The sequence below is a fragment of the Lepidothrix coronata genome, unplaced genomic scaffold (assembly GCF_001604755.1).
Source record: "Lepidothrix coronata isolate B3197 unplaced genomic scaffold, Lepidothrix_coronata-1.0 Scaffold79, whole genome shotgun sequence".
Lineage (NCBI taxonomy): Eukaryota > Metazoa > Chordata > Aves > Passeriformes > Pipridae > Lepidothrix > Lepidothrix coronata.
Genome location: NW_016690259.1, coordinates 2,072,827 through 2,092,603, shown reverse-complemented (window position 1 = coordinate 2,092,603; position 19,777 = coordinate 2,072,827). Strand labels below are relative to the sequence as shown.

Below are 19,777 nucleotides of genomic sequence, written 5' to 3'. Positions count from 1 at the left end.
TAAAAGGCCCCCTCTCCTTTTTTTTATTTTTTAATAGAGAAATAGCGCAAGGATTATCATGAAAGAGTTGAAAAAGGGATAAAGTCTGTAAAAATGCATGCAGCACTGGAGAATTCAGAGATTGAATGCTGAGATTTTCAGTATTTTAGGTGTGTTTTGAAATCGAGTGTTTGGTGGTGATGTCTGAAAGTCCTTGATAGGGCTCTGTTATCCACAGCTAAGAAAAGAGAAGAAAAATAGCTGAGAATTATTTTTCTTTTTTTTTTTTTGTTTTTTGGTATCTCTGCCAGGTGTGTGACTTGGAGTTTCTGTTTGTCTTGCAGCTGCCCTTTCAGGCAAGGAACATCTTGGTGTTAGCACCCGTGATGTCTGTGACAAAACGATGTGTTCCTTCAAGGGCAGGCCAAAGGGGGCCACTGCCAGTTTATTGTAACCTCCTGCCAGATTGCCCAGTGTGATCTGGTCAGGAATGGGAGAGCAGGGAGCGAGGTGACAGGCTGAAACAATGGGACTGACAGAGTCACTACTCAGGTGGTCTGTTTACTTCCTTGGGATTTGTTGAAGAATAAGACTTTCTCAGAGGGACTTGCATGTGCCTGTTGGTACGAAGCAAACCATGTACCTTACTGCAAACAATCAGTTCCTGTTAGTGCATCTGCTTTGTTGACCTCTGAGGGCATCTGGGCACAGAAACTACTTCTTGGAGATGGCAGTCTGTTTTTAGAAATGGCTTAACTAGCAGGGAGGCGGAAAGGCGGAAGAGAGGATTACAGTTGTTGTAACACATAGTGACGTGATTCATGTGTCATGGTACCATTCCTTTAATTTTCTTCCCATATGTTTAAGTCTCAAGTTTCCTTTTGAGCTGTTGTTTGGTTTGGGAAGGGGAACTGATTAGTGGTAACTTCACAAGCAGACTTTTGTGGCAGAAGTCAATGCTTCTGGAGGAAAGTTTAAGACAGGCTTGCTTCTTTTGTATGCTTAGCTTAACAGAGGGAGGAGCAGCGTGGAGCTGCAGTGGATAGAGGGGAGGTGATGCAAGATGGGCAAGAAATGAAACATGAGAGGGAAGCTGTGATATGGTTTTGAAGAGCTAGATTTCAGATTAAGGATGGAAAAGAGCCAGTGAAGTGATCTGAAGAAGTGATGAGCATTAAGAAAGTAAGCTAATCTCAACAGCTGCAGTTTCAATTGACTGAATGGTATTATAGTATGCCCCAGGTTGAACATTACAGCTCAAATGTTATGAATAGATAGAAAGAAGCTGTAGAAAGAAAGGACAAGGATTAACAACTATTTGAGGTAAGAGGAGAATAGAAGGAAGCATCTGAAAAGATCACGAGAGGGCACGGTACATTCTCCACTGTGTTGAACAAAACTTCCCAAGGGAAAAATGAGCTGAGGCTTGGCTATGGTACAGCTGAGCTGCTGGCAGAACATTGGCTTGATGTGTTAGAAATTGAAGGTACAAGGTTCAGCATGGAGAGCCTAACTGGATATGGAGAGTGATTTGAGAGTTGCCAGTGTAGCTCTAGTAATTGCCTTCCCTTTCTTTCAGGTTGTCTTTACTTTGAGAATTATGCTGTGGATTTCCTCTGCCCACGCTGCCCCATACCCTGCTTTCCCCTCACTGCCCCTCTACACCCCCCCTCAAATGAAAGAACCAAAAAGACCCACCCCAACCTTGCAGCCCAAGCACTAGAAAGCTGATTCTTTCAACAGCCATCTCTTATAGAACCCCACATCTCCAGCTAGATACTGCTGCGCTATCAGGACTTCTCCTTGCTAAAAAACCTGGCCTTCCCTGGGAAGAGGGGGCATAGCCACACTGGTTTAGCAGCTGTGGTTGACTCCTGGTTAAGCTCAGCTTTGTCATAGCACAAAAGGAAGATAGAAATTTCCTTCAGGTTCCTGGAGCCCATGGTGCTTCATCCCACCATTCCCAGGATGCATTTTACACATTTGAATTTGTGATCGCTGCACAGCTTGGACAAAGGCCCTGGCAGGATCGTTTAAAGCATCTAACCTTGAAGTGATCAGTGCTCAGACAGGAAGGTTTAGGTATGAACAGTCTGACACTATCAGTTTTTTTGCCTATGTCCTCTGGGCAGAATGTGTTTTTTGATGCAGGTCTTCTAGGAAATTATGAAAAGAAGCTTATAAAATTGTTGAGAACCTTGGAAATTAGTTATGGACAGGGTCTAACTCCAAAATTTGCAAGCAGATGTGAGCAGAAATTGGGATGATGGGTATGGGAAGAGTTTAGAGCAGTTGTTTTGCCTGGAGATAAGATAGGCCATTTTTCTCTAGTCATCACCTAACGAATATCTTCAGCTTTCCTCTGTAAAACATGTGGATATGGGTGGCTGCTCAGATCTGCTTGCATAGACGGTATTTGTGCCCATGAATAAACTTCTGCACATAAATCTGAAATCTGCATGTACAGATGGTCAGTCAGGAGTATGGTGTTGGAACTGTCTATATACAAACACTGAGACTTGTTTATACTCGTGTCAGTGTATCCTTATCCTGGGGAAAAAATAAAATAGGTGAGGCAACATTTTCAGAAGCTCATCCATTTTCAGAAAAGTAAAGGTGCTTTCAGGAAACAACAAGACACATAAGCATGCATCTGGAAGTATGTGCTTTCCTCAAAACACGTGTACCAGCTGGGCAAAGTACCTGATGGAATTTAAATGTGTATTTTCAGTGTTTGCTGTTTGGACAGGTGCATATGTGGAGAAAACGAGTTATTATAGTGATTGTTTTGGTTTTATTTGCTCATTGGCCACTTATCAGTGTTTTTCAGAGCAAACTGAAGAGTTTCTTGTGTGAGGTGTGGACTGCTCTGTTATTTTGTGTAGTCCCATTGTATAATTCGTGGATTGTATGGTTACTTTCTGTTTGTTTTTATTAATGTTCTAATAAATCTTTTCTGACTGCCTGCTGACTTTGGGAGTGACATTCAGAAATAATAATCAGCTGGAATTTCAGGGGTTTTTTTGGGTTTGTTTTTGCTTCTGCGTGTGTGTGCTCAAAACATTTGGCATGTATATGTTGATGACCTTCCTATCATTTTTTTTTCCTCAATAACCACAGAAAATCCTCTACTTCCTGACAGCTAGTAAGAATATCATGAATTAAGCCAGTATCTGTAGTAATATTTCTGTAAGGAAACTTGAATATTCAAATTAATTTTGCATTTGGTATTTCCCTTCTTTCTGAACAGGTCAGCACATTGTTCTAGAAATCTACTCTGGCACTTTTTGTGTGCTTTCCACAGTCATAGCAGCCAATATCTAAACCATACATTAATTTTGAAGCATATCAGAAAACCCAGACAGTAAATATATATGGAAATTGTGCACTGACTGTCCTAAAATAGCCTGAGTCATTCTCTCATTTTATAGTTATTTTTGATGAGTTGACCCTGGCTGGATGGCAGGTGAGCACCAGAGCTGCTCTGTCACTCCCCTCCTCAGCTGTAGAGTTTGTGGGTTGAGATCAGGACAGGGAGAGATCACTCGCCAATTACCATCACAGGCAAAACAGACTTGACAGGGGAAAGTCAGTTTAAGTTATTACCATATTAGGGCAGGGTAACAAGAAATAAACCCCAAATCTTAAATATACCTTTCCATCACCCTTCCCTTCTCCCAAGCTTAGCTCTACTGCTGATTTTCTCTACCTTCTCCCTCTCAGTGGTGCAGGGGGGACAGCTTCTCACAAAGGCCCCTTCTGTAGCACCCCTGCACACCAAAACCTTGCCATGCAAACCCATTTAATGATTATAACTCCTATCTGCCAGAAAGAGTAAGTCTTTCTTCCACTCTCATTACTAAAGAGCTTTTGCTGTCGTCTTTTAGACACGAAATCGTTTTGAAGGAACAAGGTCAGAGGTAGAGGAGCTCATGAACAAGATCAGAAGGAATCCTCAGGAGCATAAAAGAGCAAATCACTTCACGATGGAAGGCTACCTCTATGTACAGGAAAAAAGTAAGGTGTATTTTGTATTCCACAGTGCCCATATTGTGCATATAGGCAAGTCTTATTTCTACAGGTAACATAAAGAAGCAAAGTATTTATGGTTTATTAAACAGTCATCCAAGTAAATGTTCAAAGCCTCTAATGGAAGTGTTACTGTGGCTCATAAAAGGACATGGAGCTGAAAGTGTGACAGTTCTTAGTAAAGGTGTCTGAATTTGGGGAAGTTTTAGTTGACCAAAGAATGGATTTCATGTTATTTTTAATCCCCCGCTCATGACCTCCCCTAGAGCTATCAAACATTTTTTTTGTCAGACAACATGAGTTGTCAAATTAGCCACTGAAAATTGGGCTAGTTTAGTATGCTGAAATTGAGGGTCATTTCCTTGATTCAGTGATGTGCTCTCAGTACCTAATTGTGATCATAAAGTCAAATAAAGCAGGCCATATGTTAGGTAGCTGCTGTTAAAAATCTTGCCATGAAGGTGTATGTCACACAAATAATATCCTGGCAATACTTCAAACGATTATAAATCTTTCTCACGCTAGTAAAAAAGCCAAATGCAGAGCACTTGCTGCTCAAGGAATGACAACAAAGTAATCTTTTTTTAAACATTTTGCCTAAGTCATATTTTTAAGATGTCTGCCCTTATAGAAGGAGAAGATTCCTTTGCAGACCTTTTTTAGGAAAAGGGAAGGGATAGAAGTGAGCAGATAAGTAGGGTCAGAGTCCAGGTTTGAACAGTTAACATTATGATGCAAATCTCAACAATACTCCATGCAGTAAGCTGGGCTCTTAAGTGTGTATATTCTATGTAGGGTGTGCAATGCTAAGTAGTTAGAAGTGACTTTAGGTGTCAGAAGTTGTGATCAGATCTTAATCAGTAGATTAATCAGTAGATAGTGTAGAACTTGCAACACAGGTTGCAGTCTGTGGTTATTTAGCTTCAAGTTACCAAGTGTAAATCTGGCTTTCCATGTTCTGCTAAATAAAGTTTCCAAGGGGTGTTTATTTTATAGGGAAATATTATTTTGTCTATAGTAATGAAACAAAGATATGTAATAATTCTTTACAATTGTCATTAAGCATAAATGTGAAATACAACATTTATCCGTTTTTAGAATAGTAAGCACCTATTAACATTTGTATTATGTTTATTATATTATTAATTCATACCTTTGTTTTAAATGCTGCATTATTAGGAGTTAATTGTTATGCTCTGAAGTATCATTTTAAAAAGTGGGAGAAGAAAACACAGGAGCTGGAAAAAATACATCTTATTTAATGCTTTTGTGTTATGTAGGACCCGCTCCCTTTGGTTCCAGTTGGGTGAAGCACTACTGCATGTATAGGAAAGAGACAAAGAAGTTCACAATGATCCCATTTGAACACAGATCAGGAGGGAAAGTTGTGAGTATGTTTTTGTATTCCACTCTTATACTTGTCCTGGATCAAGATGAGAAGATGTGTCAGATAAGATGTGTCAAGAACTCTCCCTCTCTACCCTCCTTGCCCCTTTTTTTCTTCTTTCCTCGTGCAATTCATTCTGCCATTTAAGTTATGGATGGATTAATAGATAGGAATTCTGTAGACTTTCCAGTTGCTTCCTTTTAGAAGACCAGAGGACATGGTACCGATAACACGCAATGTTTTGCTATTTAGAATCTGGTTTATTCATGAGGCATTTAACTTATTAAAGTATAAATCAGGAGAATATAATGGACTGAAAAATTTCTTTCTTACATGCTCCAGTTAGATTTTTATTTTTTTTTTAGAGATGTAAGAAGTAGAAGTGGGATTAGAAAAAGGGATTTTCATAGGGATATAATTCATACTGATAACTGAATGTAATTTCGGGTATCTTTGATGGTATCTGAAATATTTAAGACCTGAAACTTTGTTGATCTTTAAATGGCTTTAATTCCTTCTGAAGTAGTTGGGAATTGATGGCACTCAGCACCTTCAGAGATGACACATTGAATGAATGCATTAATATGGATGAAATGCATTTTGTTGCAAGGAAAAAGGATATCTGAAGCTGGAAAATAATGCTTGAGTCAATATGCCTGTAAATGCAGCACCTTGTCCTGTCTTCGAATTTGGATGAAGATCATGTTGTTGTAATTTTATCAAGTTATTATATCTTATTAGTTTGAGCAGAGGGGAGATAGCTTTCATCATTTTGAGGACGTGTATATTTACACATGTATTGAACTTGGAAGAACCTTTCAAAAGTTCTGGAAAACCTGATGTACTGAAAATTAGTGGTATTTGGCTTCCTTAATCACTTCAGTACTTCTATGAATTTTTTATCCTGATTTACTCTAATTGTAATAAGCCTTTTTAGTTAATATAATACATAGTATGTGTCTAAGCATTCAGCATTCTGAAACACTTTTGAAGCCATTTTTGCTATATTAAAAGACCTCCCATTTGGAAACCCACAACGCAATTACTCCTTCAGTGACAATCTTCTGTGTCAGAGATGCTGAAAAAGACAATAAATAATTAAAATGTACAGTTAGTCGTGATTACATCTGATACAACTCATTCACAGATGAGTTTATGTGATTTCTGGGTAAAAAAAGATCCTAGTGCTGATTGGTCTTGGAGAAATGCTTCTGTAAGACAGGTTATAGATAGTAAAGAGCACTGTTCTAGTTGGTGTAGCAATAACCTTTACTACAGAAATCACTGATCACTGTGTCTGACAAAAAATGGGAGAAGTCCCTTATAACTCATTGTGTGCTTATATAGTAACAGGTGCAAAATCTTTATGGCAAAATAGTTTTTGTTAGTTCAACTTACTGTGGTACTGAGTCATGCTGTAAAGTTCCAGCTGAAACGGGCTCGATATTTTTGCATTTATGTCCCATAAATGGCCACAGAACTTGTTGTTGTGCAGAGAAGTGAAAAGCAAACATGAACGAATTCTTTTGCAAGTGTCAGTTTTCAGTATAGCTTTTGCCATTATTTTAGTATAAATTTGCCTTACTTGTTTTGTACAGCTGGCTAATTGGAGCTTTCAATTACTAGGTCAAGCACATAAAAACTTTCTTTTCACAGGGTGATGAGGAACTGTTCATCCTTACCTATTGTACCAAAAGAAATATAGATACAATAGACAGACGATTCTGTTTTGACTTAGAAGCTTCAGACAGGTAAGCTTGTGAAACACACTAAGAAGTAGTTAAAACTGCTACAGTAAAATTACTGTTGTGTTTTCTTCTGATTTCCTCAGTGCTCGTTCAGACTGCTGATGGGAAATGGTCACTGGAGGGGCAGACAAGTACTGCCATGGCTTACTGAATTTTACCTCAGCTGTGTGTAAATGAAGCAGGGAGGAATTAAGCTGAAATGTAGATGTCCTCTGAGCTCACATGAAAGAAAAACACAGAAAAAAATTTGAGAAACTATTAAGAGTTGTTGTTATGGTAGTGAAGATATATGGCTTAAATTGAAATACATGTTGCTCTGATGAAAGACTGAGGTCAGAGTAATAATTCATATAATCGTGACCATTTTGTGCTACAATCCCGCTTTCCAAAATGATGTGGTGCTAAAGATAAATGCTGGATTTTCAGATTGAAAATAAGATTTTGAGGCTTTTTGTGGCTGGTATAATCGTCCACTGCATCTTGAACATCATTGCCACTGTCGTTCTGAAGCACCACCATTTTGTTGCTCTATTTCAAAAGAAAATAATTGTGCCCTTTTTTCACTAGAGGCTCTCAAAATATGATAAATATTTGTTTTCAATGGCATGGTAGTCTCCTTCATTTATGAAGGTGAGAGAATCGAGCTTAATAGGGCACTGCACATTACAGGTGTGGTAATGCTACATTTTCTTGATGCAGGTTGTATTTATGCAGAAATGGATCATATCTAGAATTAAATGCTAGATATAAATTAGTGGACTGTCGCTGCGTTTTAACATTTCCACCCCCCCCTCCGCTCTGAGCTGTTTTTAACGCATACATTTGCTCCTTACTTATACCAATTAACTATATTCTAATTTATAGTTTAGTAGGTCTTTAAACTTTACAGGATTTTTGTTTGTTTTTTTTTTTTCCTATCAAATTCTTAGTGCTTTTCACTTCAAAGGCTGAAGTGGCCAGTGCTGTCAGGCCCCTCTCTCCTGTGACTGCTAGTGATCTGTGAATGTGTCTGTGATAAGGATGATGTGCACGAGCACAAACTTAGATCCAAGGCTATGCCTAGTGAGACTGGCTTGCCTGAGGCATGTCCATTCCTATAACAAGCAATGGGTCAAGGGATGTCAAACTGCCACTGCATCAGAAAACTTCTAGCTCACGTGGCAGATGACAAGATACTCATTTACAGCTCAGGTGGCATTTGCCACCAGTCTACAGCATGGTTTGAACTTGCATTTTTAACTTGAGAAGGATGTGGCTTAACTATTCTACCACAGTGTTCCAAGAGTAGGAAAGAGAGTAAAGATTTATACTCTTGGAAGCAGTTCCTCTTGTGTCAGTGTATTGGTCAGTTTGGATAACAGATTTCAAACTGAGTCTGCTAAAAGTAGTTAAAAAAGTTGTTAAAAAGTAGCATGAGAAATGTTAGTCTGTCCCCCCTGTGCGTCATCTGCTCAATGGGGTACCTCAAGTTTAAACAGAGAAGGATGGAGAGCAGTGCTTCCTTGATCCTCCAAAACATTTTCTCATTCTTTTCTCTGGTAAAAGTGAGAAAAGTCTAATTCATCTTTCTGTCTAGATATAATAGACACAACTGGTCCACTGTGACCTTGATATCAGACATTTTTCTTTTAATAATATATGTGTGTAGTACTGAGGTGTTCCCATGGAGATTAGTTCTGTGCTGCAGGCCATTTGCTTGTTTCCTTGGTATCAGTTCAGGGCACACTTATCCCTCAGCTTGTCCAAGTTAAAAAATAACATACAGATTGATGGCTGGGCATGGGGTTTTCTTTGTTACTGTGCTTTGGAAGGAGGCAAGGTCATAAAATTTTAGGAAAGACTTTTCAGTAACAAACATTCGGCCTTGTGTGTGACTTGAGCATTACTTGGAGCTAGCTGAAAATTTACGTATTTTTCTTTCAAAAGGAAAGCTGAGATGGTTTTTTGTTTTGTTTTGTTTTGTTTTTAAATCTGATACTTATGACTATAAGCTCTGAGGGGCTAGGTCTCTGGGAAGTGATGTTTTTGTTCTGTTTCTACTACTCCATCATGTTTAGTTGAAGGTGACTAGTGGTAAATGTAGAGAAATTTAAATCTTAAGGAGACAGCAGAGGTCTTCTGGTGTAGGAAAAAGATATTCTATTGATGAAGAGCTGAAAGACTACTTAGATTTTAATTTTTCTAATGCAGGACAAGGAGGAGGGAAGGCTTTGTCTCTTTTGACTTTAATTTGCAGGCAAGTAAATGGTATTTCATGCAGCATATACTGAGTTTGAGGTATTGCCTTTAGATGATAATCTTGGATACTTTGACTGTTGTAATTTAGTGAAAAGAAGGAACATTTTCCCTGCATAAGTTGTAGTTTAAAGTAGTAAAAGGAAGTAGACAAGAAAGAAACAAATGAGCACGTGGGGTTTTTTACTTAGTTTACTGTGGATGTTTTTTTCAGTGAGTGATTAAGTTTGCATGTTTATGATGGCTGCAGTTCTGCACTGCAGCCAGACCCATTCCCACTGGAAAAAACCTGGTATGTCTTGAGAAGCTACCTTGCTTACTGTCATTGCTAGTACCAGTATGACATTGTTTTAGTCTTAAAGGTTATTAATTGCAGAAATTAATGTCATCACATGTTGTCTGAAAAGAGATTATGAGCAAGAGGTATTTGTATTTGTGGAGTTCTATGCTGTGACTAAATCTTGTGGTTTGATAAAATTTATAGCAAGGTGAAAGTGAACTAGAAGTTTCTCTAGCTGTAAAAATGTGAATGTGGTGTGTAGACTGTTACAGTTTTACATAAAAGTGGGATTTGTGCTGGTTTTCTCTGTGCTGTTATTTTCATACAACATTTTCCCCTATGGCTATTTTGCTACTTGAAGATAGATATCGTACAGAAGAGAGAGAATGTTATGATTTAGTTCTTCGTTTCTATCCGTCTCTATATAATGAGATTTACAAATTTGCCAAAAGTACTGGCAAGCTGAATAAAATGATTTTTTTTTTAATTGGTAGAGAAATAATTACCCAAATAGCCTGTTCTGCTTTTAACTCTCCTTGCTTTGTATGCTATGCTGAACCACACGATTAATCTGTTTACTTTTCTATGATATAAACTCAAAAGTAGGTTTCTGTTAATGTCTGTTCCACTAATCCCTACATCCCACAGCTGCCCATCCCTGCCTTTTTAGGAAAGTTGTAATAGTGGAGTTTTGTAATGAGATCCTGCACTAAGACTTGGTTATTTTTATAAGATATTCAGTGGCAAACTGCAATCATTGTTGCTGCTTTAAAGCAAAAGATCACGTATTGAGTAAGTTAACAAATTTTTTTATCTAGTTGCAATGCAAGACCAAGTTTATTTACAATTCAGAAAACTCAGTAACTCCTAACAAGTGTTAGAATCAGCAAGTGATCAACAATGAGCTATTTGAAATAGTTTGCAGATTACATTTGCTTTCCTTTTTCTTCCCTGTTCTCCCTATTTCCAACAGTGTGTATCCCTTCTACACCTTTTATTTTCAAGGTGAGCAGTGCTTAGTTATTAAGCAAAAAATGAACAAACAAACTTCCTGACTTTTAATACAACGGGCTTTTGCTTGTAGTTGGAAGTAGACTTTGACAAGAATTTTTTGGTTGCTGGTGAGTGCAGTTACTCTCTGTTGTTGGTACATTTGCAGGCCTGGAGTTCCTGTGACCATGCAGGCATTTTCTGAGGAAGACAGGAAGCTATGGATGGAAGCCTTGGATGGAAAAGAAGCTGTAACTGTCATTTTTTAAGTATTCTTTAATAGTATAATGGAGAATTCTCTCACCCTCTGCTTTCTGATCCCATTTATACTTTAGTAAACTGGGATTATGTAGTTTGCAAAATGATAGATTCAATGAATAAAGAATAAAAGTGAAATAAAACTCAGGAGAGATGAGTAACTTGGTAAAGCTCAGTGTGGATAACTGCTAATGCTGATATGAGATATTTTTCATTGTAATGACAGCATCAATTTTTATAAAAGGTTTCCCATTGCAATGATAATATTGGTGTTCTAGAAAATGTCTAGTATAAGCATGTTCACTTAGTCTTATGCTGGCATACTTTATTCCAATGGCAAAATTTGAGTGAGTTACATGGTATTATTTTTTTTTAAACTAGATCAAAACAGTTCTTCTCAATGGGAGTGAGGCTGTGCTTGAATTTGCTTAATTTCTGTCTCACATAAGGAAATGGATGTGAACTGTAGAATGGAAACACTCTGTAGATTATTCTTGCAATCATAAATATATTGGTCTCGTGGGCCAGAAATAATGGGGTTTTCTAGACAATGACAGCCACATGCCTGTCCCCAGGCATTGTAGCAGGAAGTTTTATTGACATCACTGTTACCTAAATCTGGTTTCATTTGCAGAGGTGTTTATTACCAGGACACGTTGTCTGAGCTGGAGTCCCCAGTAAGTTTACAACTTCTGGGAATGCCGAACTGGGACGTTAAGTCTCAGGATTCATGAAAGCACTTCACAACAATATGAGTGAGCTTGCAACTGTGGGAAATGAAACTGCCAAAAAACATAGGAACGTGGAGCATGTAAATCACAATTAATTTCAGTGGCTGTAGCTAACATTGCGATACGTTTTAGCTGTAAACAGCTGTATTTGTGCCTACTGAGGATTAAGATTGGGGATGCCTTTTAACTGATTTCATAAAAGTTTTAAAATAATTTATGTCTTTTTACTCTTTTTGTCTTAGCTGTTCATCAATTTGAATAAACCAAATGCAAAACGAGAGGGAAGTAAGTATTTAGATTAATATTAAAGCTGATTTCTGTTAACATTTTACAACTGAGAAAGGCAAAGGTAGGTTTTTTTTTCCAGTGGATTTAACTTAATTAAATATTTTACTCTTAAATCTTGAGTTCTGAATATATTTGGGGATTTTGTAATTAATGGGGTTTCACAGTTACTCAGTTTAGTGCATATATAAGAATTATAGCACTGGACATAAGCTAGAGAATCAGTCTGATTTTTTTTTGCCAATTTACTTCATGCTTGAAATTGACTCAAAACTGGCTGAATTTGTACGTAAATGCATCACAATTTCTTAATCCAGACTGTGTGCACACATCTGGTAGAATGTGTAAGTGTGCTTTTAAAAGCAATTGCGGCTGAACATAAAGGTCAGCAAAAAAGCTGAATGCATGCATTTAAAATATAAACCAAAATGGAAGTAGAAGAAAAGGCTTTCTTTAGACATCAGCTTTCTTCTGTTAGCTAAGTAAATGAATGAAAACAGGTATCCTTCTTTTATTATCGGGCAATTTATGCTTGTTTTTTTAAAAAAAAAAAAGTAATTGAATTGCTGGTTAAAGCTGGATCATGGTGTTATTAATAGAATTTTTTCCACAGAGTTTTCTTTTCATCGTGCAAGACCAGGTCCCCAGGAGCAAGAAGGCCAGATGTTTGGGGGAAGGGCAGTTTTGCAATATAAGCATTTAAATGAAGTTTTGATGTAGAGAAAAAGTGTAAGATAGGAACAACAAAGGAATGCTGGAGCTCAGCTGTTGTCCTGTTAATGCATCTGCTTCCATGTAGTCAGATCATTAACTGCTGTGAAATTATATACATGTGTCCTGTATCTTTAGTGTGGGAATTTCTTTGGCTTAGGGTAGGACTCAGTAAAAGCCCTTCTGTTGATGATTATGTTTTTTCATCGTAAGTACTTCCTTGTCCCATTTGGTGAACTCTCAGATATTGTCGATGTTGCAGTAAGTACTGTTAAATTCAATTTTGCATCTGCCAACATATGTAACTAATCAGAGATCCCATTCTTCAAAGGATGCTGCTGTGAACAGATTCAGTGAAGCCACTACCATAAGAATGAGCCTTTAGCTGGGCTAGGCAGGGTTGTGAAAGAGAAAAGCAGAATTTTTCTAGAAAAAGTGATATAGTATTTCCGTTCCAGAATATTTACAGTTTTGCTTCAGAAGTACTAGCTATATGATTAAGTCCAGCCTTATTTTCATTGAAAAGACATAATTGCAATGATGCTTTAAAACTGTTCAAACCTTTTTTTTTTTGTCTTGTAGGTGCACAATTGGATAAAATAGGGTTCACCGTCATCAAAAAGTGCATCAGTGCTGTTGAAACACGAGGTAATGATCAACCCAACCTGTTAGTGAAGAGGGTGAAGCTGTTTGAAGGGTCTGCTCTTTGAAGAAGGCTTGTGTGATAAAGTGTCCTGTAGATCTCTGGAAGAGACTTTTACATAGTAGACATTTCACTGACTACACTGACCAGGTCAGGAGTCCAGTCCCAGTCTTTTGTGTATGGCTTTCCCTCAAGAGATGTATTTTCAAGAAGTGCTCACAAGCAGGAAATAGCACCTCTCTTGACAAAGGCAGCCAATGTTTGTGTGCAACAGCAAAGAGAAACCTGTGTCTTGTAGGCAGTTCCTGTACCTTTGCTGGGCGTTTGAACAGGCTAAGTTATTTTAGAATTCCATTTCTGTTTAGTTGCTTTAAGACGAAAGAACAGGAGCTGAGCAGGCAAGTGACTTACAAAAAGTATCAAAGTCCTTTTGGTGGAGTTAGTATCACACCAGAGACAAACATGCTGCCAGGATTACTGTTGCATATCCTCATTGTTGTACCTCCCAAAATTGGAGATGGAAGAGAGAGGTTAGTATGCAGACAGTATTCAAGAAGTAGTTTGGATTGATTGTGGAGAGGCTTTGTACAGACCCTGTGTAACTTGGGCACTGGGTGGCATCAACTCTTGATATCACTGCCTTGTGAGGAGAAAACAGTCCTTGTATGGACATGTTGAAACTTGAGGTGACCAGCCACTCTTAAAGCTCAGTGCATTGTACACGGTATTGTGTGGAGAACCTGCTTATTTTGTTGTGTTTGTTTAAAGAAAAGAGGCGAAGAGATGAAAATAGGTGGTTGGTTGCTGTATATTTCTTAGTTTGTTAAAAGAGATATTGAAATTTCTCTGTGTGCATTTTGTTTTTCTCCTAAAATGCTGACCTTGCTTTCCACTCCCAAAGGGGAGACTGAGGGTTTTTCAGGAATTGTATCTGTTTTTTCCTAGAGATCTGACATTGCACGGGGCAGAATACTTATATCTTTCTTTGTATCACTGTCCAGCTTAAATAAGATAGCTGAACAGAAGAATGGGTTGTTCATACTTGCTGTCAGTGCAGGGCATTACCGAAAAACTGTATTTTCTATGTATACACTTACTATACAATATTATTAGTAAGACCAAGCAGCCTTTGTGATACTGAGAATTTTGCATTTAAACAGTAAGAAATATCTGAAATCCTTTTTCTCTTCGGCTTTTTTGTATCAGCCCTGTCTGATGCATTAAAGATGTTATTCCAGATTAGACCATATTCTGTCTGGTGTTATTTTTGTTCATTCTGTTCTTTTGAATATTTTTCAGATAAGGTTTGCCTGTCTCATCACTTTAAATTTCAGTTACTGGCATTTACAATCTGAATATTTCAGCTGGGAAACATTGCAGATAAAGCTGGTGTCCTACAGATAAGTTGCCTTCTCTGTAAAACCCTGCTTCAGTATAGATCTTCTCTTTGCAGTGGGTGAGGCAGATTTCATGGAAAGACTTGCATGTGGTCATGTAATGAAAGGCTAGTTTTGGTCTATGGTACACTATATTTTGTTTTATTATTTGTAAGTGTGTTCCTATAGTTTTCTTCGAGTAGTCTTTTTTTTTTTTTTTCCCTTCTTTCTCTGATACCCTGCAAGGAAAGCAAAACAAGAACATAACTGTGGAAATTGTGTGAACACTTTCTTCATGAAGTAGCTATTTGAAAATGTTTTGTTTCTTTTTTCTCTTGGCTGTGGGTAGGTAGGCTAAACTGAGTGGAAGTTTTAAGTCCACTCTGCCCTTTATGCCTTCATTTAGGGGCATATAAGAAGATGCAAAATTTATGTGTAACCCTCTTGTTCAAGACAGATGGTGAGCTTTCATGGGTTAGAGACATGTCTCCCTGTAGTGGGATCTGCCTCTCAGCATAGTTGGAAGAGAATTAAAGTTACCAAAGGAGGCCTGCAGTCAGCAGAGTGTGGTAATTTCTTCCAATGGAAAAGACTTCTATCTATTAACTTTGTTTTGGAGAGTATTCAAGAAATAAACATAAATCCACATTTGATTGATATTTCTTTTCCCAGGGTTTCAAGAATGGATTTAGGTGAGATACTCTCTTCCAGGAACTCAGTATCCACTTAGCTCTGTTTCAATAAGCTTGATTTGTCCATTACGTTCCAAGCAGTTGTTGATGATTTTCTGTTTACTGATTGTGAACTTAACGTCAACTGCATTTAAAACCAAAACAAGCAAAATCCCAAAATCAAACCAAAAAAACCTTTAGAGGACCTTCTGCTGCTGTTTGCTGCGCTAAACAAATGCCAGGAGAGCATTCAGTTGTTTGCCTCAAGAGTTTGGCCAAATAATTGTACGATGAAGAAAATCCATCTTTCAGGGTGCAGGATTTTATACCTGTACTTATTCTTAAAAACATTTCTACTTGGTTATTTTACTTTAATGATAATATATCAAAGGCAAGTTATGTTCAGCAGAAGAAAACAGGACAGATGCTTCTTCAGAGACGGTGCTTGTGTGCCATGTTTTTATCTCTTTTAATCATAATGGGTGTGAGGTTGGCGTGGGTGGAAAGAGAGGACAGTCTAGTGTGGGTGGAAACTGAGAATAGTCTTGTCATGTCATAGCAGAAGTAGTCTGGTATTCAGAGAGAGAAGAGCACAGCAGAGATATTGAGCATAAACTTGTCAATGGCTGGATAATTTTTTTCTCAGTTATGTTCCCTTTAATAAAGCCAAGAAGGAAATTATTTGCTCTGAATGAATTAGAAGCATCAAAAGCAGTGCCTTGGTTAAAATGCATGTGAGCTTCTGGTTCAGCATTGCCTTATAAGACATTGGCTGTGCTTTACCTGGTAGGAGATGCTGAGGCACCAGGATGTGCATCCTGTCTCTCCTGTATGGAACACAATGCTGGTTGGATGCACACCTATGTTTTGTCTTGGAGAGAGCATTTTGGGATTCTGTTTGGAGTATTTAATTTAGAATTAGCTACTGAGAATTATACAACAGGGTAAATGTTTAAAAAGCATCGAGGAGCTTTTTATGTCGGTGTTAAAGACTCTGTGCGTGTTTTTGCGTGCAAGTAGTTGGTCGTACCTTCTGTGGGGATGTGGTAGGTAAAGTGTTTGCCAGAGCAGTGTTTGTCGAGTTCAGAACTACCGTAGCTGCTAATCTGAGCTGCAGAGAGAGATGGCAGCATTGAGCTGAGTCTCCAGGCTGTCTGCTCCTGAGACGGAGAATAGACGGTGAGGAGGAAGTAGAAAACCTTTTCACATAACAAAAAAAAAATAATAATAAAAAAAAAAATCTGGCATTACCTTGAGTTTAGAGCGCCACTTGTATGGCTGTTGCCGTGCTATGGAGTTTGATATAAAAAGTTGTATTTGCAGCTATGTTACAAGTCCGTGTCAGCCTCACGTACAACGCCAGTCACAAAGTAAACTTGCCTATGTACCTTGCTTACAATGGTATAGATTACTGTTTTGCTTACAATACCTTATATTTCTAAGCATGTTTCCCAAACTGTGTACCTGTGCCAAATTCCGGTATCAGACAGCCAAGCATCTTGTGAGATAATGTAAATATGAAGGAAACTGTGCTGCGGGGCTTTACCGCTCGGAGTTGCCAATAGTGGTTGAGCCGGCAGACACAGCGTCTGAACCCTTCAGCGTTTCAGTCAGTGGTGAGCTATTCCTTGCAGTGAGTCATCTTGTCAATTGTGTTCTGTAAATGCCAGGCATTATCAGTGTTGGATGTGCTGAAGATCTGAAATGTGCAGATTAAATCAGAAATCGTTCCGTTTCAAACCGGGTTTGTATATTTTAAATAAAACATCATTCAAAAGTATGTTTAAAGGTATCATCTAAAACTGTGTTGAAATATTAATGCCTCTTTGCACTCCTTGATGTCTGCTAGCAATTAGCTGTGCTTTTTTCAGGTTGATGAATTTGAAACCGATCAATTATCTGATAATCACTATCACAGACTCATGATTATTGCTGGAGGATTGTCTTGGTTTCTATACTGCCATTATTTCAGAAACTTTTGCATATCTGATAATCACTATCACAGACTCATGATTATTGCTGGAGGATTGTCTTGGTTTCTATACTGCCATTATTTCAGAAACTTTTGCATATCATGTCTGTTTTAATACCAAGCACTAGTTTTTGTGGTTTGACCTAATTACTTTTAAGCCCGTAAATGTATGTTTGGGGGCAGCACAGTTGGTTCCCCCCAGTTTTATTGTTAGAAGCACAGGAAGTCACGAATCAACTTCCTAGATAAGCAAAAGCTGAGTGTGACAGTATTTATTCAGCTTTTTAGCATCTTGCATATGATGCAGAAGGCTTGTCCTGTGGTGTCATTGTATAAAAAAAGTGTGATGCATTTTGGCAAAGCATTAAAAAACTTGATGTTACTCTGGTACCAGAATTTTCCTGGACACCTTTGAAGTAAAAAGTAATTGCTGCTCTCAGGACAGATTTCTAGTGCATCCTTGGAATGTATTAAGGACTATGTTGTTGGTCTTGGGTTTTGGGGTTTTTTTGTGTGTGTCTCCAAGTGGTGTATAGCATGCTATTACAGTTGTTCTAGGGATCAATGTAAAACTTATTTGGTTGGGTTGATAACTTCATATTTTGAGAGGAATATTGTGGCCACAGAGCTGAGTTTTTTTCAGTTCTTTCTTTTGTGCGCAGCTAAACTATGAGCATACTCTAGAGTTGTGTTTTTTGATAACCACAGGTAAAATAAAGCCAGCTCTGAACATGACATCTAGCTTAAGACTCAGCACCACTACAGTGGTGCCTGCATCCCGGGGAGAGAAAAGGGCTGGTTTTGCCCAGGTGGAGCAACCAAGCTGCAGCCTTGGCCTGTCAACTCCCTGCTGGGACAGAGGAAGGAGCAGTGCTAACAGGGAGGACTAGTTCAGCAGGCTCAAAGTTCCGGGATGGCTGAGGAGGCTGCAGAGAGAAGAAGGAAAAGATTTAGCATGGTTAGGCAGGAGGAGTAGGTAAAAAATGCCAAGTTCCCTCTACCATATTGAGAATTATTGCTGTGTATTATGGCTGTGTCTGACAGTAATTCATTAAAAGGCTAATGATTTTTACATACTTCATCTAATATTTATTTGGGAAGAAACTTTTTCTCATATGACTGGTTTTAATTTTCCTTCTCTGGGTTGGAACAGCTTGGTATTGAAGCTGGGAATTCTCCACAAGTCTTCCTTTGTTGAAGGATATTTTGAATAAGAATACCACATAATCTGTTATTTGAAAAGATTTCCTTGGAGTGGAAACACAGGTATTTTGTGTCATTTCTACTCTTCCAGGCCAATGTGATTATGAAGGTAGAGTATGGTTGCGTTTGTAGATTGGCTGCTTATTATGTGGCCTCTCAAACATCTGTGTCAGCTTCAGGACTGCAATATTTTACCTCCCACTATATGGGCTCTGAAAAAATGCATCAGACAAAGACATACCTTATTTTGCCCTTTTTCTTCCCTGCCCCTTCTCTCCCTCTCATTTTCCTTCAATTTATATTCATGGTTTTACTTCCCTGAGGATAAAACTGGGTGTTGTAAAGGAAAGCAAAAGCAAGGGAAGAAAAGGGGTAGTAGAGAAGTGAGTGTGTGCAAAAGGGACAGAAGGGCTCAGAGGAACGGCAGGAAAGTGGTCCAGTGTCCATGCAGAATGGGAGTAGAGGACTGAAAATACTATACTGGTTATGGCTAATCTATTCATCCCAAACAAAACCAGAAGTACTGCTTTCAGTAACCTGTGGTGGTGCCTCTGGATGTAACTACTGCGTGGACCACAGTGGGTTGGAATGAGGCCTTGTATCGTAAATGGAAAGCATTTACAACCTTGAAAAAGCATTGGTTTTGAGGACTGGGAATAAGCTCAAATTTTTCTTCATCCAAACTCTTTTTGTCGCCACATATTGGGGGAAAAAAGAAGTAAAATTAAATTTATTAAAGAAATCTTAATTTAGCATTTGTTGGTTCAGTTCTTGCATTGTCAGAATGTGGATGCTGATGTATCCAAAATGTAAGTTAAAAAATTTGAAAACAGACAATGGTTTATTTATGTATTTTTTCAAGCAAAGGTTTATCCCTGCTTGCTTCTACTCCTAGTTTCTGAAGTGTAATCGAGGCACATGAAACCTTTATCAAAACATAACAGGAACTTATCTTAAAAACACAGAACAACGAATGGATTTTTGTAATATTTTATTTATAACATTGTTCTCAGGACTGCTAATGCTACTGCTTAGTCTGTCTGTCTTTGAGGAGAATTCGTTGCCTGGGGAAAAATTTTAATGCTAAATTTGACTGTGGTTGATCTCATGCCCTTTTTTTTTTATTTCTCCTTTTGCTTAATAGGTATAAATGACCAAGGACTGTACAGAGTTGTGGGGGTGAGTTCAAAGGTCCAGAGACTTCTGAGTTTGTTGATGGGTATGCCTCTATTTTACAAATATTTTTTCAATATTTTATTTCATGCTGTTTCACTGTCAA

General features: G+C 38.1%; 1 protein-coding gene across 1 annotated transcript in view; it reads left to right on the top strand.

The window, feature by feature from the left end:
* The window catches only part of ARHGAP10 (Rho GTPase activating protein 10), a 143,583-nt gene that overhangs the window by 61,321 nt on the left and 62,485 nt on the right, over positions 1-19,777 (top strand). Inside the window, exons 8-14 of the mRNA XM_017820181.1 lie at positions 3,867-3,996; positions 5,289-5,395; positions 7,052-7,146; positions 10,818-10,899; positions 11,880-11,922; positions 13,216-13,281; positions 19,643-19,717. Coding sequence (XP_017675670.1) covers positions 3,867-3,996; positions 5,289-5,395; positions 7,052-7,146; positions 10,818-10,899; positions 11,880-11,922; positions 13,216-13,281; positions 19,643-19,717 — 598 coding nt within the window. The remainder of the gene's footprint in view (positions 1-3,866; positions 3,997-5,288; positions 5,396-7,051; positions 7,147-10,817; positions 10,900-11,879; positions 11,923-13,215; positions 13,282-19,642; positions 19,718-19,777) is intronic.